The 22,435-nt window shown below is 46.9% G+C and overlaps 1 protein-coding gene across 1 annotated transcript in view; it reads left to right on the top strand.

Annotated features, from left to right (window-relative positions):
• Isx (intestine-specific homeobox) overlaps window positions 1-22,435 on the top strand; it is a 32,995-nt gene that overhangs the window by 4,886 nt on the left and 5,674 nt on the right. Inside the window, exon 3 of the mRNA XM_013024811.1 lies at window positions 11,013-11,324. Coding sequence (XP_012880265.1) covers window positions 11,013-11,324 — 312 coding nt within the window. The remainder of the gene's footprint in view (window positions 1-11,012; window positions 11,325-22,435) is intronic.

Genomic DNA, 22,435 nt, shown 5'->3' with positions numbered 1-22,435 from the left:
TACCTCTTGAGCCACAGCGCCACTTCCTGCTTTTTTCTTTTTGTTTATGTGGTGCTAAGGAATCGAACCCAGGGCCTCATGCATGCAAGGCAAGCGCTCTACCACTGAGCCACCTTCCCAGCCCCAGCAGCTCCTTTGTACAACTACTTAAAGATAATTTTGTTTAAAGAGGAGAAGAAAAAGAATCTGAAAGCTAAGTAAATACATTTCCAGTGAATCTCCAGATGTCTTGGTAGGAAAATGTAGACCTAAGTGACTAAATGAGTAGTGCAATTCCAGGTTGAATAAAAGCCAACTCCATGTTAAAGGACGCTTGCCAAAAATGACAAGCTGTTCATCCTGGACCATTAAAAATAAAAATCCCAGTAATGAGGCCATTCCCAACTCATGACAATAAAACCATGTCATCTCCATAGAGAAGACTTCTAACCTCCTGTTCCCCAAACCAAAGGGCATTCATCTAGCTCATCCAAAAATCTTTCAAGTCATTAAATACCCGTTAAGAGAGCTGGGACTGACGCACACTGCCCTTATGCTGCGGTTGGCATTGTCACCTGGTTCTTCAGGACAATAATCCTTTTTTTCCCCAAAAAATCATTATCTTTAAGTCATTGTACACATAAGTTGCCATTTAACAAAGCCGTTTATGAATACCATATATCTTGATCAATGTCTCCCCCTTTCCACATCCTCTCCCATCCCTCCCTTGCCCACCGCTTCCCTCACTCTTCTTAATTTTGTAGGATATACATTGGATTCTTGATGGCATTGTCCCTGCTCTGTCTTCTTCATTTGTCCACCCCTTTCCCTTTGACCCCACCCACCCCTTTCTATTGACCGCTGGGCACTATTTCTTCTCAGCCCAGCCCAGCCCCGTGCTGTGTTACAGTGCACATTCTGTCTAAGCACCTGTGGCTGGGTGGGGATTAATATCAAGCGCCTGTCGCTTAGCCCATAATTGCTTTCTCTCCACGTAATTAGTTTCTCTCCATTGAGTCAAAGGCCAAACTCAGTCACGGCTGTTATAATTCTTCTACCATTCCTGACAGATTTTTGCACAAGTGATACATCTAAAAAAAGGTCAATAGGATGGAATAAATTCTCTGGAAACCTAGGGGCTTCTCAAACAACACACCAACCTGAGGAGCCCAGACCTACTATTTTAGAAGGGAAAATTAGCAGGTTGTGTATTTTGAAAGTCAAGTAAACCAAGAGAACAGAGGATGGGCCTTTTTACATAGTGAGATCATCTATTCTGGGTCCATCCATGTAAAGTCACATAAAGAGAGTCAAAGGAATATAAAATCTGGCTGCTGTTCATGGGAAATGTGGTAAGTCCAAGATGACAACTGTAAACTACACATCAGATCTCAAACAAAGCAAAAAGAGAATGCAAAACTGTCTCATTCATAATCTGATCTTGATTACATCTTAAAAATGGTAATAATGGCACCAGGTGCTGGTGGCTCATGCCTGTAATCCTAGCTACCTAGGAGGCTAAGACATTGGTTCAAAGCCAGCCCAGGCAGGCAAGTCCATGAGAATCTTATCTCCAGTTAATCACCAGAAAACCAGAAGTGGTACTGTGGCTCAAAGTGGTAGAGCAGTAGCCTTGAGCAAAAGAACTCAGGGACAATGCTGGGACCCCAAGTTCAAGTCCCACAACTGACAAAAAAAAAAGTAGCGTTTGGATATTTTGTATATATCACTCAATGTCTCAGTTTATTGTGTGTTGCTGTTACAAAATCCCCAAAGCACAGCCAGACACCAGTGGCTCATGACTGTAATCCTAACTATTCAGGAAGCTAAGATCTGAAGATAGCAGTTCAAAGCCAGCCAGGGCAGGAAATGTCCGTGAGACTCTTATCTCCAATAAACCACTCAGAAAACCAGAAGTGGTGCTGTGGCTCAAGTGGTAGAGCAGTAACCTTGAGCTGAAGAGCTGAGGGACAGTGCCCAGGCCCAGAGTTCAAGATCTGAATTCTGTAATAACAATTGTGCCACCCCCAAACTCTACCTCCCTCCAAGGCAGCTCAGTGCCGGGCACCAGGTAAGGATGGCTGTGCTTTCTGTTTTTCTTCTTGTTGCTTTCTGACATTGTTGATCAAACTAAGCTCCAAAAGGACATTGTCTACATTAACCTAAATCAAAAAAAGCTAACAAAGCCAATTCACGTTGCCAACAGCCCCACTGGGAACAAGTGAAGGAATGAAGGAATATATGCAAGGGGCCTCTTGGCATTTCAAGAGATGCTTATAAAGCTGGGTGTTGGTGATTCACATCTGCTGAGGATCACAGCTGAAAGCCAGCCCAGCACCCCATTCTTTCTGCTGCAGCCATGAGTTCATGGTAATTTCTGGGGCTAAGGTAGGAAGGTCATTACCATCTTGTCCCTGGCTCAAAACCACCTTTCTAGGGCTGGGAAGGTGGCTCAGTGGCAGAGTGCTTGCCTAGCATGCATGAGGCCCTGGGTTCGATTCCTCAGCACCACATAGGCAGAAAAGGCCAGATGTGGCGCTGTGGCTCAAGTGGTAGAACGCTAGTCTTGAGTTGAAGAGTTGAGGGACAGTGCCCAGGCCCAGAGTTCAGGTCCCATGACTGACAAAAAAAAAAAACAAATACTTTTCTGAATATAGTAATAACTAAGATATGCCAAAGTATAATGCAATATTCAACCCAGATTCCTTCAGACTACTGGCCATAATTTAAAATATATTATCTACTTGTCTATTCTATTCCATAGCACTTCTAGTAGGACTTCAGTCCTGATACTCCAGCCAGCAGAGATTATTATAAACTAGCTTGAAACATGCGGTGTAAATAGCACAAGCCAAAGTCTCAGCAGACCACACCCACCAGAGCGATGATGGTCAAGCCCAGATTCTGTTCACTAAGCCTCAAAACAGGGCTTGTTTCTCTGTCTGTGTTCTGTCTCTCCCCCACCCCCAAATCCTGCTTGGAGAGACAAGATTCTATCCCCAAGGAAGGTGTTTATTTAAGGACCTGGCAGACTATAGGAGGACTTTGAGTGTACTCAACAGAATGCAGGATGGGAAAGAATCCACAGCAGCACATGATCTCAGAAAGCAGCATCTTGGCTTCCCCCAGGAAACATATACAATGCAAGCTGCAAGTGAAAACAGCAAGATGCCTGGGGGTCCACGGAGAACTCATGATCCTCTCACCAGACCATCGCTAGGTGGCTCACTGTCCCAGATCTCTGGGCCGATGGAACCGAGCTGACGGGACAACAGCCCCTTCCATTCAGGAAGCCGCATTTCAGCGTCCCAGATGCCCACAGAGGGATTGTCCCTGGAAAGTTATTCCAGAGGGAAATTCAGGGCAGAAGACCTTCCCTCTCTATAAACCTCAACTCTCTCCAGCCAGCGGGATGATTGGACTGTGATGATGATGCCGGCCAGCAACCCTGGGTGGGCCACTTGTCCCCTGGGGCTCAGGAGACCAAGTCTAGTAGAAACCAGCACCTCCACTTCCTCTAGAGAGTAAGCACTGATTGGTAGTGGGCTTAGGAAATGGGCCAGCTATAGACAAATGTGAGCAGTGTACTGATAGGAGGACCCGAGCGTAGCAGGTAACTCAATCCTGAGCAGTGGGGAAAAAATGAAAGGGAAATCTACTAGGTGACATCTTGGAAAGGTTTTCCTCCAGGAGAAAGAGATGGCTGGGCACCGGTGGCTCACACCTGTCATCCTAGCTGCTCAGGAGGCTGAGATCTGAGGCTGGAGATTCCAAGCCAGCCTGGGCAGGAAAGTCTGTGAGACTCTTATCTCCAGTTAACCACCAGAAAACGGAAGTGGGCTGTGGCTCAAGTGATAGATGGCTAGCCTTGAGCTGAAGAGCTCAGGGACAGCACCGGGTCCCAGAGTTCAAGCCCCAGAACCAACAACAACAACAAAAGATAAAAAAGAAAAAGAAGGAAAAAAGATCCTTTCCCCCCAGCCTTCCAATAGGTGTGCATAAGAGCTGGAGCTACAGCAACCACCCAGCTGCCATGAGGAAACAGGCAGGAAAAGGGAACCAATGTGCTGGGTACAGCACTCAACACAGCAGCCCTGTGCTGGGCCCAGCCCAGGTGACTGTTCTCAGGCCTACAAAGAAATGTGAGATGTGAGGGCAATCTGACTGTCACCCATGGATCGCCAGGGTTGGTTCAGCTGGGCCGGCTGGCTAGGTGGGTGTCCCCTTCTCCTGTCACCACACCATGTGTGTCCCTCCCAAAGCTGTGCTCAGTCAAAGAGGACGGCCATCCCCGATAGAGGAGTAGCTGTGATCCCCTGACAGGACCTCCAAACAAGCTCCCAAGAAATGTGGCACATCCACCCAGTAGAACCCTGTCATCCACAACTACACAGAGGAACATGGTGACAGAGGCCAAGCAAAGAAAAACACAGCAGCACGGGAATCTCACTGACAGTGGGCTCTAGAACACAGTAACTCACAGGAGCAAAGAGATAGTGATGGGCAGAGGCTACAAGGGAGAGGGGCACAATATATACATATAAATTTACAATATATATTACTATATTAGTAATAACCTATTCTATTCTTTTCTGTGTACATTAGCCAGGACGAAAGACCATGAACTCAGTGCCTTGTGCTCTTGTTCAACTTTTTTTTCCCAGTCACTGTTGAGGCTCTCCCACTTAAGCCATTCCTCTACTTTTTTGCTGGTTAATTGGAGATGAGTCTTTCTGATTTGCCCTCCACAGCTGCCTTCAATCCATGATGCTCAGATCTCATCCTCCTGGGTTAGTGCTCAGCTGAATTCTATTCTTCAAAAGCCCTAAGAGTAAGTTTTAAGGATTCTTACCACAGATTTTGGGAAGAAGAGAGGTTGAGGGAGGGAAAGGAGAGGTTGAGGGGAAGAGAGACAGGGAGGGAGAATGTGAGGGGTTGGGGTGTGGCATAGTGGTAGAGTGCTTGCTTAGTATGCGCAAGACCCCAGATTCCTGCCCAGTGCTGGTGGCTCACACCTGTAATCCTAGCTACTCAGTAGGCTGAGATCTGAGGATCTCAGTTCAAAGCCAGCTTGGGCAGGAAAGTCCCTATGAGACTCCTATTTTTAATGACCAGAAAACCAGAAATAGAGCTGTGGCTTAAAGTGGTAGAGCACTAAGAAACATAGGTCCCATGGTTTCCTGTATTTGCAATATCTAGTATATGTATGAGTCAAGCAGAAAAGGTCAGATAAGGTGATGTTAGGAAAGTGAACCCTAAAATATGTATTTAAATGTTTTTTTTTCTTTCATGCATTTGTTTCTAACGCATTTATAAATTTCTTTGTTGCTTTGTATGTCCCTCCCCCACAGTATAACCCCTGCTTTCACTGTATTTGATGTCGGTATAATTTGTGGAGGGGAAGGAGAAAAACAAGTCATTTAAATAAGGATACAGGTGGACCCGTTGCAACAATGAGAAGTACAAGTTGTCATGTCGAAAACGAACTTTACAACTTTGGGGGGGGAAGGAGGATTGGGTGGGGGGCGGGGGGGGAGGCTGGGAAGGGATGGGAAGGGTAAACAAAGGAGGAGGCTACAATGCTTGATAAGAAATGTACTCATTATCTTGCCCATGTAATTGTAACCCCTCTGTACAGTTTTTTCACAATTAAAAAAAAACACACACAGAAAAAAAAAAAGTGGTAGAGCACTAACCTTGAGTAAAAGAGCTCAAAGACAGTGCCCAGGCCCTGAATTCAAGCCCCACGACTGACAAAAAAAAAGACCCCAGATTCCATCAGTTAGTTAACCCAATACAACCATTCTCTAAGGAATGTATATTCTTTAATATCCTACTACGCACCATAGATATATACAATTTTACCTTAACTTTAAAAAGTAAATCTTAAAAAATATAATGAGCCAACAACCCTGAGGACTGCAAAGCAGCTAAAAAGCACTGGACCTCAACCTTATCTTGGATCCAACAGCCTATCCCTGCCCCAGTGTAAGCCTCTACAAGGTGGGAATTCGATCTCATGCAGAGCTCAGGCCCAGAGGAATCCCACTCAGACCCCAACACAAGTCACTCACCCCTTCCTTCTGGGCTCTCCCAGGCTTCCTCTGCCTGCCGCTCAGTAGGTGGTAAGGCCGCTCCGGAAGCTCTACTTGCCTGGGAGTCTATTTCAAACCTGAAAAGCTAAAATACCTTTCCTCCCCAGGCTCTTCTCTCATCCTGCACCCAGCCGGAGTTACTGATGGCATTATGTCTGTTAAAGTAGATCCACCTGAGTTACTGATGGCACTATGTCTGTTAAAGTAGATCCAAATGGAGACCCGACCTAAGGAATCTCAAACAGACAAAACCACTTAGTCTTCATCAGCGGCCTTCTTCTTGTTTGATGGACAGACATAGCAAAACTAAATTTGAGCCATTTCTTGTAAAAAAAACAAAAGCTGCCTGTATTAAAGACAGAACTTAAGCTCCACTGGAAGAAGCACTGAATACACTTATGATGTGAATAGATAAAAAGAAGGCCACTTGATCACTATAATCAATCAAATATAGTGGTAAGAACATAAAATATTATTGTGTTAGACCACTCCCAGGAGCCTGTCCCTTATGCCCCCTCACCTGAGCAGAGTCTTAGAACCCCTTCTGGTTTGGAGCTGCCCATTTCATGAATCGCTCAAACTCTTCAAATTCAGTTGTGCCTCTGTTTATCTTCCAATACCGTGAAGGGAAGTTACATGAATTAAGGTACATTGCCAGTTTGTTATCAGCTTATAGTCAGTCTGGTCTCATGGCCAGCCTGCTCCTCTGGTTAGGGACCTTGTCAGTTTCGATGCAAGTGTCTCTCCTGAGTGGGCTTCACTGTCTGACATTGTACAGTGGGTAGTTTAAAAGTATTCAGTGATGGAAGTGCCACTGTGGCTAAAGTGGTAGAGCGCTAGCCTTGAGCTGAACAGCTGAGGGACAGTACCCAGGCCCATAGTTCAAGACCCACAACCAACATAAAAAAAAAAGTATTCAGTGATGTAGCTGAGCGCTGGTGGCTTGTGCCTATAAACCTCGCTACTCAGGAGACTGAGATCTGAGGATAGAGATTCAAAGCCAGCCTGGGTGGAAAAGTCTATGAGACTCTTACCTCCAATGAACCACCAAAAGCTAGAAGTGCAGTTGTGGTTCAAGTAGAGCTCTAACCTTGAGGAAAAATAAAAAACTAAGGGACCAATGCTCAGGCCCTGAGTTCAAATCTGAGGACTAGCACTAAAGAAAAAAGAAAGTATTTGGTAGGTGCATAAATAAGCAGATGGCTCTGTTCTACCTTTCCAGCATTTTCTTCATGAGCACCTCTAAAGATTGACTCCTGTCAATAAATCAGGAATAGTGTGTGCACCATTCATAGCTACTTACCCCATGTCAAGTCTCTTCTCAATTCATTCTTCACCATGCTATTCATATCCTGCCTCTCAAGTATGCAACAGAAAGAGCTAGGCATTAGAACTCAGCTCTTCTCGTTCCTACCTGTGGAGCTTAAAACCTCAGCTTAAGCCGGGCGCTGGTGGCTCACGCCTGTCATCCTAGCTACTCAGGAGGCTGAGATCTGAGGGTCTCGGTTCAAAGCCAGCCCAGGCAAGAAAGTCCGTGAAACTCTTATCTCCAATAAACCACCAGAAAACCAGAAGTGGCGTTGTAGCTCAAGTGGAAGAGTGCTAGCCTTGAGCTGAAGAGCTGAGGAACAGCGCCCAGGCCCAGAATTCAGACCCCATGATGGACAAAAAAAAAAAAACCTCAGCTTAAGCTTGTATACTTTAACTACAAATAAATATGCTACACTTAGAAAAATTTAGATACAGTGGTATTGTATATGCTTTTAGTCACAGACATCTATTGCACTGTCTTCAAATTACATTTCCAAATAGACAAATATTTAACTGAATCTTGATTCATTACAGTTCAGTTTATAATACAAATCATTCTGATCAAATACATTGCTAACATTCTTATCCATTGTGTCTGATCTTCAGTGCAGAGAAACAATCAATACAACTGTTGTCGTTCTAAAGAAATAATAACAGCAATGAAATAAAAAGGGAAATCATTGAAAATAAATATTCAAAATTATTAACATCTTTTTTTAAAAAAAAATCTCAGCTTAGTGACTTCCTATGAAATGGGCAAAGATACCTACTTTCACAGGGTTTGTGTGCTTGCGTTTAGATTGGATTTGATGAGACAGCTCAAGAACAAGTTTGTAAGTGATGATGCCCACCCTCACTGACTCCTTTTCTTCAAAGATTTCATTTACATACACACACACACACACACACACACACACACACACACACAAGGAGCTTCTCCAATGACAACATTAATTGGGTTCCATTTATCCCTAGTGTTGAAATACCTGTGGAATGAACACCTGCATGAATGATAAAAGGCTAGAAGTCAGAAAGCCAGGGCTGTGGTTCGCCTGGGAAAGACAGCTTGGGAAGAGAGCTAGGATCTGGGTCCATGCGCACAGCTGAGCTGTTTTCTTTACCTGCGCAGGGACGAGGCTCACCCCCAAAGAGGCAAAAAGCAAAGGAAATCAAACAAGATGATGAAAACGGCTGGCGGGACTCAAACACTACTCCACCTCTGCTATTCAGCCCTGCAACATGTGAGAGCTGGATGCATCCAAGTGGGAGGAACATGGCGTTTAGAGTTAGGCGTGGTCTAGAACTTTCTACTAGTCAGCTGTGCAGCCTCGTACCCACCCCTCCATCTCTCTGGTTTCATCTCAATTATAGAATAGTGTTGATGATACTTTAGTGATGTCTTTGACCTCCCAGTGGGGATTCAAGGGGACAATGAGGGCTCAGCCGCTGCACAACAACCAGCAGGTGAAAAGCACTCTGTTTTCTTTTTTTTTAATGTCTGTCATTCAACTCTGGGCCTGGGTGCTGTCCCTGAGCTCTTCAGCTCAAGGCGAGCGCTCTACCACTTGAGCCACAGTACCACTTCCGATTTTCTAGTGGTTAATTGGAGATAAGAGTCTCACAGACTTTTCTGCCTGGACTGGCCTTAAACCGCGATCCTCAGATCTCAGCCTCCTGAGTAGCTAGGATGACAGGTGTAAGCCACCAGTGCCCAGCTTGAAAAAGCACTCTTCACCTCTCTCTTCTTCACCTCTCTCTGCTGCTGCCTGGGCTCCTGCTGCACCGGAAGTTCCTGTCCTTCTTGGCTACCCACCACACAGATAAAGCCCTTCTGCACAGCAAACCCTTCGGCTGCCCACCATTGGAACTGGCTTCTGTGGCGCTCTGGCCCTGACCATGAAGATCACCATGCTGCTTCCACCTGGGCGCCTTTTCTTCTGGCACAGAGGAGGGCCCCACAGCCCTGGCATCTGGACAGTGCCAAGGGAGTCCCCTGGCCCCAGAATCTGAGCAGAAGTTCTACTGCCCACTTCCTCTCTGACTCACTACAATCCTCTCCTTTGACTGGGGAAGATTCTTGAATGAAGGCCCTGCCACGTCAGACTGTTGCCCCTGAAGTTGTAGAGGCCACTGCAAGTCCTCCTCTCCCAGAGCTAGACCCCAGAGAGCCGGATGCAGCCAAGGGCCTCAGCACACAGAAGCAGGCCTGAGTCCCTCCGTCCCCTAGCTCTCCCTGCTGAGGGAGTGGGGACCAGCCTCCCACGTTCACCTGCAGTCTCTTCCAGGACATCCACCCTCACTTTCGTATAAACTGGCTCTTTGGTGGCAAGATCCTTGGGAACTGTTTGGGTCCAACATGACATACCATCCCCTGGACCCTGCTAGCCTGGGCCTCAATTTCCCCACCTATACCACAAGGGCTGATACTTACAAGATGAAGAAAAGCATGTAACACTCTCCCATGGCACCCCTGGCTCAGCCTCCAGCCTCTACCTGCCCCATAAATTCACTTAGCTGCAGTAAACACATTTTATTGGGGCTGGCCATTCTGTCCCCGCCTTTTCTTCTCCTGTTTCAACCTGGCCAGTTCCCCGGCACCACACCTATCCCCGGCATCCAATGTCCATCTTGAAATCCCCGCTGCCTCCCGCCCCCTGTCTATCCCAACACCTGCATCCCAGGCCTCGGGGAGGAGGGAGTTTTTCTCTTATCACCCATTTACTACCCCCTTGCTCTTTGGTTACACAGTAATTTGGAGCAGAATTCCTGGTAGGACAGACCAATGCCTGTCCACCCCCCCCCCCCCAGCCTGCAGTTTATTGGACAGAGAGAAAGGCTTTCTTTAGTACTGTCTCAGAGACAGGTAAGGGGGAGAGCAAGCAGAAGAGAAGCAGACAGACCTTGGAGGGAAATTTTAAAAAGGAGACCCTAAGGCAGGAGGAGAAAGAACTCGACATGTGATCTGAGCCAGAAGAAAGCCAGCGCCAGCCCAGAGACACCAGGGAAAGGCTTGGCAGTGACCCAGCCACCCTTCCTCAACCTCCACCTCCAGAAGAGCAGAGGCTCAGACACCCTAGAAGAAACTCTCCAGAAAGCTGAAGCAGCAGAACTGAAGGAAGTGGGGAAGACATCTTGAACAACCTCTCAAGTCATAGTGCAGCCCAGGACCTGGCTGGGCCCCTCGGACCCACAAGAACAACTTCAGCCTCTGGGAGGTTTGCCAGAGCCAGGAGAAAAAAAGCCTCACACCAGAGAGAAGGCTAAGGTAGACCCTCTGGAGATCCAACTTGATCTTGCCTACTGTGTGCTTTCTTGTCTTCTCCTCTTTCCCCCCGGGGAGTGACCTAGGAGATCCTGACCTAGGCTGGTTATTTTGACAGCCATGGACCCTGCTCTGGTACACTGAACCCCAGCATGGAGCCTCCTTGGACCTTGGCTGGTGAAGGCTGTGAGCAAGAGGCACAAACACAGGACTCAGCAACTCTCCGCCCTGCTTCTGGGAGCTGCTTCCTTGGTCCTATTAGTGTTTTGGAAGTCCATGGAAGTCCCGGTGTCCATAGGATTATGCCTGGATAAGCCAGCAGGGGGCTCTCTAGTCTCCTTCTCTGCGTGCCCTTTGGGTCCCAGGAGCCTCTGGGGAGGGAGCAAGCCACCCTCTGCTGGTGTCACCTCGGGCACACACAGAGACCCGCTCCTTGAAGCAGCCCATGGAGTGTGCCACGGCAGGCCCGGCCCTCCACGGGGCCAAGGAAAGAAAGAGCTCAGGCCTCTGTGAGGACCCAAAGAAGCTAGGCCTGTCCTTCTCTATTGAGGCAATCCTCAGAAGGCCCCTGAAGAGGAGGGATACAGTCAGGCCACCAGGAGAAGACGGAGAGGATCCTGGGCACAAAGCAGCCACCAGCTCCAGCCTGGTGAGTCCTCCACAGGACCAGCCCCAAGGTAAGCAACTTCACGCCATTTGTCTTCATCCTGTGGGGCTCAAGCAGAGAGAAGGTGGCAACAGAACAGAGAGTGGTAGCAGTCAGATGGATTCTGGGTTCAGGGCTAGCTGTCTGATCAACCTTCCAGTAGGTTGCAAAATGCAGGAACACAAGCCTTGTTCTTGTAACCAGGCCAGGGGTTGAGAATGTGACTTACTGTTCATAAAGATGGCTGCAATGGTAGGCATCATCTTTTCTTTGTAGAACAAATGCTCACAACCACGCCACTAAGAAAATTCATCTATGGGGCTGGGAATGTGGTTCAGTGGTAGAGGGCTTACCCGGCATGCACCAAACCCTGGGTTTGATTCCTCAGCAGCACATAAGCAGAAAATGCCAGAAATGGAGCTGTAGCTCAAGTGGTAGAGTGCTAGTCTTGAGCAAAAGAAACTCAGAGACAGTGCTCTGGCCCTGAGTTCAAGCCCCAGGACTGGCCAAAAAAAAAAAAAAAAACAGAAAGAAAAAAGAAAATTCATCTGTGACAGAGAGGTAGAATGTGCTCCAAGATACACAGTGAATAGCCTCACATTCAGGGCCTGGCTCTGGCTATCTCCAAACCCTGCAGTGCTCAGCACATTCTTGGTTGGCACAGTTGTTACTTGATGCCCGCAGTCTAACTTCTCCCCCAAACCAGTGGCCACCCCAAGCGAAATCCCTAAATAACAATGGCGAGATACATTTCAGGCCCTGTAGAGCTGACTCTAAAAGACAGGAAAGCCGGCACGGGGCCAGTGAGGTGGGCTGCTATGGGAGCCTGGGTATAGGTGTCTATTCTGCTCTGATCTGCTGTGTGACCTCAGGAAAGTTCCAGTCCACTCTGGGTTCATCATCAATCCCAGCAAAACAGCTGGAGCAAAGGAAGAAAAAATGTTGGTGCTGGTGATAGCTCAAGGGCCACTGAGTTGAGGAGTCCATGAGCCTACAGCAGCTCATGTGAGGTTCCAGTTCTCTTTCCCCTTCACCCTGGAAAGGAAGTTCAGGGAGCCCGGATAATATTGTCTCCCTTACAACAGAGCCCCAGCCTAGCCCAGTCTCCTCCAGAGGGCCTGATAGGGCTTGGCTACAGGCCGGAGACAGACCCAGGAAGGCTATCTGTCCCAAAGCTGGGGATCTGGACCTGTCAATGAGAAAGGGCCCCAGCTGACCTTCCACAAGTTCATTAATATCTTCCAGTCAATCGAGGATTCACAGAGCCAATTTCATTGGGTCTCTAGTCTGGGGCTCTCTTGCTATAGCTATGTAAAATCCATGATACCTCCCCTCTGAGCCACAGGACAGGACAGAAAGGGAGAGGACTGGCCTGGTCTCTCCCAGGAAGCACAGCTTCCCATCCTCCAGCCTGATGAGACCCATGGCCAAAAGGAAGTCAGGCTTCCTAGGCCTGTACTGAATATTCTGGCACATCCCATGTGCACTCCTGCCGGCCTCAAATTGGACCCCAGAAAGTGCTGGCCAAATTAGCAGTCGTAATATTGGAGATGCCCTATGGCCCTTATGGCAAGCTCCTCACTCTGTAAATCAAACGCAGGAGAGAAGGGAAATCACCTGCCAAAACTCCCGAGCCATCTACTCTGGGTTATTCCTGAATGTAGTCTACGTCTCCATCTCCCACTCTGCTGGAATTCAGCATCCCTGAAGCATGGAGAAGATCCCCATTTATACTTTCAAGATGGCAGGAGGGCAGGAGAGGTAGCAATACACACAAAGCATTACATCACTAGTTCGGTAATTATTTCTGCACTGGCGCTCTATGATGACCAATAGTGCTGTTTATTATCCAGTGGTGGTCATACATTTATTTTAAACTAAATGTATTTGAGCAAAACGAACCAAAAGAAGTCTATCCTGGAAAAATACTAAGCAAATAATAATGGAGACGAAGTACCAAATGTGTCAGCAAGTACAAAGGTGACGACCTGCAGAAATTGCAAACAGGCTGGAGTTTGTGTGACTTGCTGGGTGAGGAGTTTGAGGACTCTGTCTCTCTGTCTCTGTCTGTCTCTGTCTCTCTGTATGTCCCTCTGTCTCTCTGTCTCTGTCTCTGTCTGTCTCTGTCTCTGTCTCTCACTCTCGCTCTCTGCCCAGATTGGGCACCGTTGCACAGGAAGACCTCAAACAGGTCACTTCCCTCTCTGGACCTCAGTTTCTTCATCTGTAACATGAAAGAGCAGAATGAGAACTTCCATAAGGCCCCTTGTAGACCTGACACCCTTCACAGATTCGCCTGCAGAGTAATTGTTGTTGGCGGGAGAGCTCCCTGGTGGTCATTGTGCGTGGCAGGGCTTTTCTCCATGCACAAGGGCAGTCGCAATGTCAGGTAGGCCAGAGTGCGCCACTGGCATCCCCACCCCTTTCTGCCCCCACAGGAGACCCCATGCATGTTGCTGTTGGCTGATGTCTGCTCCCCCTTCCCCATTTTCTATCCCCTTCTCCTGTGCAAAGGCTCTCAACAACGGTGACGGGACTAGAAATAGCAATATCTTCTACATTCCAATAGTGGCAAAGGAGGAATGAATTCTCATTGGTCTCACTTAATATTGGCAGAAGGTTCCACAAGGGGCTGGTGGGCATTGCTTCCTGTCCACTGTCATGCAGGGAGCTTCTAAAAATGCAGCATTTGGCTTCTCGCATGCAAGACTGTGACATGAGCTCAAAGACAAGGACAGGAACCTATGCTCTCAAAAGCCTCAACTGGTGATGTTGGCCGTCCAAGGTCACTCTTTGAGGAGGCTGAGGCTCAGTGAAGCCAAGCCACAGAGCCAGCATGCACCAGAGCTGGGGCCAGGCCAAGTATCTAGGCTCCAAGGTTCTTGTAGTATTCCAAGATTGCCTTGTGTCTCACAGCAAGGGGCTGGGCCTCCTCTTCACATCCGCTCATTCCCGGGGAGCATGAGTTGAACCCTCCCAGACTATGTAAGAAGCTCCTCCTAACTGTAAAGGTGAGATCCTGGCTTTCCATCCTTCCTTCCTGAGAGGAGCAAGCTCCCCAAAGCCAGGAGACCCTCCACAGTCAAGGAAGACCCAGTCAAAAGGAAGCTTCTATCCTGCAGAGCCAGTCCCTGAAAAGAAAGGAGTCATCTCCTCACCTTTCCCACTGGCGACCCTCTGAAATCATGACCCCAGGGAGAAAGGAGGAAGAAAGATTGACAGGGACCACCTGTCCATCAGGAACACCTGGCCTGATCTATATAGATTGCCCAACCCCCACATGTCCATAGGCCAGTCATTTGTTTGCCCAATGAAGAGCTGCTTAAGGGCTTACACTGGGCCAGGCTGGAGAATGTAGGGGAATAAAACCAGAATCAGTGACTGACTACCACCACAGCAGGCCTGGCAGTGTCACCTGGGGGCAGTGCTGGCTTCTGTCCAACTCCTCTAGTGCAGTTGGCCAGGGTACAGTAGCATCATGGGTATTAAGGTGATATCCTATAGCAGAGGTTAGCAAAGTTTTTTTCTACAAAATGCCAGAAAGTAGCTGCAAGCTTTGATGGCCAGATAGTCTCTGTCACAATTATCTGACTCTATCATTGGAATCTTAAAAGGCCCCGGTGACTGGGGGGCCACACCTGTACTCCTAGCTACTCAGGAGGCAAGATCTGAGGATGCCAGTTCAAAGCCACCTGAAGCAGACAAATCCAAGAGTTCTCATCTCCAAGTACCCAGCATACGGCTGGCTCAAGAGGTAGAGCACCAGCCTTGAGCAGAAAAAGTTAAGCAAAAAAAGTGAAGTCCTACCTTTAAGCCCCACTACTAGCACAAAACAAAAGCATCTATAGACGATTCGATGTGTAAAGCGATAGTTGTGTTTGTGTTCCAATAAAGCTTTAGGTTAAAAAAAAACAGATACTAGGTTGGACTTGGCCCTCACATGGCAGCTCATCTATTTCCTCCCTAATCCATTGATGGGGCACTCACAGTCCTTCTGTTAGAGGTCCTAGTGGTGCCCAGGCTCATCTCCAGCCCTGAGCCCATATTCTATTTCACAGTGAGTGGAGCTACTCTGGGACCTCCACAGCTTTCCTCCCTTCAAATTCTCTCAGCTTCACCCTTTAGAAGATTTAGCTCTTCCACCCACGTTCTCCTTTCCCTCCTCTCTGCCTTCTTCCTCCCCTTCTGTGTTAATTTCTGTGCCTGTCATGACAAGCAAATGTCTTAAAACACAGACACATATTCCCTCAAGGTCTGGAGGCTGGACGTCTGAGATGAAGGCATGGGCAGCATAGGTTCTGGGAAGATTCCAACAGGAATCCTATCCATGCCTTTCTTCGGAATTGCACTGGCTTCTACAAGCCTTGGCCTTCTTTGATCCAGCTCTGCCTCTGTCTTTCCCCCTTTACTGGTGTGTGTGTGGGGGGGGGGGGGGGGTGTGGGTGGGTGGGTGGGTGTTAAAATATTTGGGCTGCAGTCAATAGGCTGGCTGGGATAAAGGATGTGCTCCCACAGTGGTTCATGCGCAAGGCTTTTATGGCTTAGGTGGAAGCTGAGTTCCTCTCCATGGAACGGCCTCCACATGCTACTTGAGTATCCTCACAATATGGCAGACGGCTTCTCACAAAGTAGACAAGCAAATAGAGAGAGAGAGCCAGGTGGAAGGTGGATGTCATCCTTTTTATGACCTCATCTCAGAAGTGATAGAGTATCACTTCTACTGCACTGTAGTCATTAGAAAGGAGTTGTCAAGTTGGGTAAAGAATTTAAAGGGAGGGCTGGGAAGGTGGCTCAGTGCTAGAGCGCTTGCCTTGCATGCCTGAGGCCCTGGGTTCGATTCCTCAGCACCACATAAGCAGGAAAAAAAAGCCGGAAGTGGCACGGTGGCTCAAGTGGTAGAGCGCTAGCCTTGAGCTGAAGAACTGAGGGATAGCGCCCAGGTCCAGAGTTCAGGCCCACGACCGGACCAAAAAAAAAAAAAAAAAAGAATCTAAAGGGAGTGATATAAAACAATTTACAAATCTATCTTGCAGTTACAACTTAGCAGTACTGAGTCAGGAGCAAGGGGTGGTAAGGAGAACAAAAGATATGCACAGCCACTCTCTTATCTCAAGTTGAGACAAGATAACTATCAAATTAATCTCAAGTGCTAGGCTTGCAGTGACATGATGACATGGTACCCTAAGAGCCTGTTCAAGGAGAGATTTGATCTGTCAGGAAGTTCAAGGAGAAGGACGCCGCATCTCACACTATATCTCACACTATAACAAATGCCTGAGACGATCAGTTTATTAAGAGGAAGCTTTGTTTGGCTCATGGTTTCAGAGGTTTCAGACTTAGCCCATGCTTTGGGCCTGTAATGCTACCTCCTGGTCAAGGAAGTGGCATTATCCCCTCTCGGTGACCTGAAGACCTCTCTCTTCAAAGTTCCACAGCTTCCCTATAACCCTACCATTAAGGGATCAAGTTCCTAACAAATTAGCCTTTGAGGGGCATTCTAGATCTGAAGTATAACAGAAAGCTTTCCAGAGGAGATAAGAATTGATCTACAATCGGCAGGCTGACAAAGGAGAGAGGAGGAAGGTATGACAAGGACCTAGTGGTGGACAAGATGTTCAAGGATACAGGATGAGGCCTGGCACTAACCAAAACCAACCCACAGTAGATCTTACCAGAGACATTTTCATTCTGTTTTATATTGAATGAAGAACCACTATGTAGGTTTCAGGCGGGGAAATGTACAGTGCGATATTGGTAAGAATTCTTTGATTCTTGTTGGTGAACAAATGTCTTAGGTAAACTAAAATGGAGAGGGAAATGAACTACCTTGGAGAAAACTAAGAAGTCATTTTCCAAACTCACCCATGAAAGGGTACAACGAGAAACAGATTTTAATCGGGCCCTGGTGGCTCATGCCTGTAATCCAAGCTACTCAGGAGGCTGAGATCTCAGAATCTCAGAATCGTGGTTCTAAGCTAGCCCAAGCAAGAAAATCCCTGAGACTCATATCTCCAGTTAATTACCAAAAGTCATAAGTGGAGATGTAGCTCAAGTGGTAGAGCACTAGCCTTGAGAAAAAAAAATGCTCAGGGACAGTGCCCAAGGCCCCTGAGTTCAAGCCCCAGTACTGGCACACGTGTGCACGCGCGCGCACACACACACACACACACACAGGTTTAGAGAACCATGGGAGAGTTGATAACCCCTTCTAGTCTATCCTGCTCTTTCCCTCTACCTGTGGGCTCAGCTTTCTCACGGCCAGTCAACATCCTCTAAGTGGCTTCCAATAGCTCTAAGAATGACATCAGTCTCAGCGTCTATTATCAAACACTCTAAAGTCTGAAGTCCAAAAGTCCCAGAAAAGGGGCCTATTGGCCAAACTTGAGATATCTGCCTCTAAACCAGTCAGCTGAGACCAGAGGATTTGACTGGTGACATAGGTGTGTTTGGACATGGTCTGAAGTCTTCTGTTGACTGTCAGGAGGAGAGCACTTTTCCCTTGCAGGGCCCTCACAAGTCTTCATAGGTCATTTGTAGTCTTCCTTTATGGAACACTTCCATTTCTCTATTAATGCTCCCAAAGAGGTTTTCTCCTTCTAATACTCCTTGTAAAAAGGCAGTTGTTAGTAATTCTTTGCAAGAAAACCTTCTTCCTTCTGTTTTTGGGACAGAGGATGATTTTTGTCCATCCCTAATCTTGGCACCTAGCATGGTCAGAGCTGGCCTTCCTTATTTAGTTTAGTAGAGAGAGCAGTTAAACTCATCCTCAGTTTTTGACAGGAAGGGGTAACTAAAAATGGATTCCCCCCACAGAATAAGAACAAGTTCTCTGGCACTTCCTGTGTCATGCCCTGAAATCAACCTGCAGCTCCACCCTCTGCATTGTCCAGCTGTTCCACTGCATTGTTATAGCACAGATTGGAGAGGAGCCAAGGTGTATTCAGAGGCGAGGGAACATACATGCACACACATGAACACACAGCAATTGAAATGAGAGCATTATCAAAGCATGTGAAAACAACCTGTGGTTCCCCAACACTATAAGCTACAGCCCACTTCACCCCACTGCATTGGGCCTGGGATGGTACATCATGATTGACCCTCTCCCCAGACCAGAGAACACTGTCCTGGGAGTCGTGTTGCCGTGATATAAACACAACAATCAACCTCAGCCAAGTTAGAACACAGAAGAAATAATAAGCTCCATTGTAAGGCCACCCAGAGAGCTTCAAAGAGTAGGTGCCATTGGAGACATGGTCCCAAGCCAAGAGTGGAACACCAGGCAGCAAGAGTCCTGTGCAGTAGCCACAAGGAACAGAAAGGTATATTACTTTTAAGAAACAACAAAATTGGCTAAGCACCAGTGGCTCACTCCTGTAATCCTAGCTACTCAGGAAGCTAAAGGAGGCTGAGATCTGAGGATCACAGTTCAAAGCCAGCCCAGACAGGAAAGTCTGTGAGACTCTTATCTCCAATTAACTACCTGAAAACCAATAGTGGTGCCGTGGCTCAAGTGGTAGAGTGCTAGCCTTGAGCTGAAAAGCTCAGGGACAGTGCCCAGGCCCAGATTTCAAGCCCCATGATTGACCAAAAAGAAAAAAAGAAACAACAAAATTCAGTATAGTTACAGTCTAAGTATCATAAAGCAGAGAAGCCAAAAGACTAAAGCTGATAGACTGAAGGTCGAATGTGCCAAGCTGAGAACTTTGGCCTTTACTTGTGTACATCAGCAGTTCTTAAACCATGTTTGGTGTTGATTATCTGTTTGCCAGTTGATAGACATTTGGGTCATTTCTATATTTAGCTGCTGTGAATGGAACTGCTATGAACATTTTTGTACAAGTCTTTATTTGGTGTAAATTCCTAGGAAGGGAATAGTTGAGTGATATGATAAATTTATGTTAAGCGTCTTTCAGGAAAGTTTTCCAAAGTGGCTATGCCTTCCTTTATTCTCTCCAGAAATGTATGAGGGTTACGGTTTTCCTACAACCTTATCCACACTTACTATTATCTCTCTTTTTTTTTTATTATAGCCAATGAGAGGTATTTCATTATGGTTTTGATTTGCAATTTCCCTTATGACTAATGATGTTTCTGTGTGGTCTTTTTTTGCCTGTTTGTACATGCTATGAATAAGTGCTTTTTGAAAAACCTAAAAATAAATAAATAAATAAAACCATGTCTGTGGGATTTCAGGCTTCTATTGAGATACATGAGCAGAGCTATCCTGGAAGAGGGGTCCCGGGGGTCCCTGACATAAGTCAGAAAAATGCTCTTTTGCCAAAAATAAAAAAGGAACAAGTGGGGAAAGGACCGATACAAGTGAGTAAAGATGGGGGAGTGTGTGTACTGTATGGAATCCTACATACAGCATGTTTGAATGGGAACTACACACAGGGCAGACATGAGCTGTGCCCCAGGTGCTAAGCCTGTGACTGTTGTGAGCAGGATCAGAACACACTGTATTCTAGGAAGATGCTGAACTCTGAGGGAAAGCCACGCACTTTCCCCGTCCAATCTCTCCCAATGCTGGTGGATCTTCTCTGAGCTCTTCTCTCCATTATTTCACAATGTGACTCCTATCTCCTCTTCTCTTTCCTCCCTGTGTGTAAATTTACTTTTTCTTGTTTGCTTACATTAAGGTATGCCTGTTTTGTACCAAAAAACAAAAACAAAGCAAAACCCAGAAAATACAGATTTTTTAAAGTACAAGAAAATGTACCACTATTAATAATTCTGATACTTGATCAAAGCAGATAAAAAATTTAAGATACTGGCTGGTTTGTTGTAAGCTGAAACACAGCACTTAGATTTTTTTTTATTTAAAAGAAAGCAATTCTTTTTGTATTCTCACTATATAAACCACAACAGATCTTGGTGAGAAGGAAACATTTGATTGGTGTGAGCTTTGATCGATCAGTAGATCACCAGACAAAGAACAACAGGGGATTGCAGATTCAGGGGGCTAGGGACCAGGATCTAGGGAATGAAAGGCCACGGGCAGTTTGAGAGAATCTAGAAATGGCCAAGTGGGATTGAAATCACAGAACTGAAGGTTAGGAAAAAGGCTGGTGTTCGAAAGCCGAATGGGAAAAGCCTTGAACACCATGCTAAGATGCTGACTTTCTTCCTTATGGGCATAAGTGAGCTATAGCAAGTACATGACCTGACTTGAGAGAACAGGCCAGTACAAGTCAGTCCTGGGGAGACTCTTAGCTTATACCCCACCTTCAATACCTGAGGCATTGTCTCCAACATGCAGGAAGACTGCAAATGTGCTGCGGATCTCCACAGTAAACCCTCTGCCTTTGGAGACAAGGACAGACCCATTTCCAAAGATATCACCCAGTGGCAAAGCCCCCCTGGAGCCTTGAGCTGAGCAGCTAGGGCCAATTAGCAGACCACAGAGAAGGAGCAATCAGGGGAAGGAGCCGAGCGCAGAGAAACATCGGTTTATAATTAGGTGGCCTAATCACCTGTGTAAATTGTGTATTTCTTATGATCGATGTGCTAAACAGCTCAGGTTTAATTAAGTTCTGCTGACTTGTTCTCTTTGAAGACCCACTGAAGTGTGATTCACAGCTCTCACAATTAACAATGTCGAGAGAAGCAACTGGAAAGGGGTGGCAGCTCCCTGCCACCTTCATCCCCCTCTCCCTGCTCCCTTGGTGCATTGGGTGGGCTGGGTTGGAGGAACCTGCTTTTTGGTTTCTCTGCCAAGAACCTGGTGAGTAGATACTGAGCCTAAAGAAAAGCTAATGGGTTTTCTCAGTCTCAATCCAATACCCGCCTAGTCCTCTGTGAGCAAGGGGTCTAGAACATCCTGATTCTCCCTGAGGATAGAAAAATCCCACCTTATGGGCTGGGAAGGTGGCTCAGTGGTAGAGCACTTGCCTTGCATGCTCGAGGCCCTGGGTTCAATTCCTCAGCACTACATAAGCAAAAAAAGAAAAAAGCCAGAAGTGGCTCTGTGGCTCAAGTGGTAGAGTGCTAGCCTTGAGCTGAAGAGCTGAGGGACAGCGCCCAGGCCCAGAGTTCAAGCCCACGACCGGACCAAAAAGAAAAGAAAAGAAAAATACCACCTTATGCCTAGGACAGCTCCATCCAAGAGCTCATATTTCCAACCTCTTGATGAATGAGCTTCCTCTGGTCCAAAAGTCTACGTGGTGAACTGTACCAAAAAATAAAAAGGGAAAAAAATTGAGAAGGTAGGTTATATTTTTCAGTTGTCAAAATCATTACCATTTTCTAGAGTAGCTTCTCCAGTTTGTGGTTTGGAATGATCCAACCTCTTCTTTCAGTAGAACCCAAGGAGAGTCGATTGGGTAGGAGGAAAGAGGCTCCAGCTGGAGCAAAGACTCTCGCCCTCCTTGTAGTCAGCTTCGGCTCTTGACTTATCCTGTCTGACTCGTGACATCTGACAACATTCATTTAGAGCAAATATCAATTAAGCACCCCTTCCCCCATGTCCCCTAATCTAATCCTCACTCCTACCCCACCAGGGGTACTTGGCGCAGTGAGGCAGCAGAAGACAAGTCTAGGCTTGAGAATTCCATCGCCTCCCACTGTGAGTGCCGCATGCCCTGGGAAGAGGCGCTCCCTCATTTTCAGAGAGCATATTTTTGTTATAGGAATGACAAAGAAATCAGGAGAGGCAGCGTTGCCATTTCGAATGCTAGGGAGAAAAAAAAAAATCCCCTGGCCTTCACAAGTGAAGGTGATTTAGGCAGAAGCTTGGTGCCTTTTCTGTTGCTTTTACAATACTATCATGTGGCCTTTGTTCTAGAGCTAGAATTGAATCCTACCTTCATAAATCTGAGGTCAGATAAACAAAGCAAATATTTCTGGATTTGGTCCTGCTTCCAACATCCAATGTCATTTGGTTCCAGCCGGAATCTATGAACAACACTGGCTGATTCCTCTATTTGAAAGCTGTCCCTGGGAGGGACAAGTTCAAGGCCCACTTTTCTATCATCATGGTTAGTCTATCTGACACATAGGCCTAGCCTGAGTGTGCTCGCTCCCTCATTTTCCTCGAGTTTCTCCTTCTCAGCACCTTATTAGCTTCTGCTATCGGACCTTTATCTAGCAGAGGGGGTCCTGGGTTTGTTCCCAGATCCTCTGCTCTTTCTCCCCTACCCT

Source organism: Dipodomys ordii, unplaced genomic scaffold, assembly GCF_000151885.1.
Source record: "Dipodomys ordii isolate 6190 unplaced genomic scaffold, Dord_2.0 Scaffold79, whole genome shotgun sequence".
Lineage (NCBI taxonomy): Eukaryota > Metazoa > Chordata > Mammalia > Rodentia > Heteromyidae > Dipodomys > Dipodomys ordii.
Note: the sequence above shows the minus strand (reverse complement) of the source record. Positions and strands in the feature narration are given on the sequence as shown.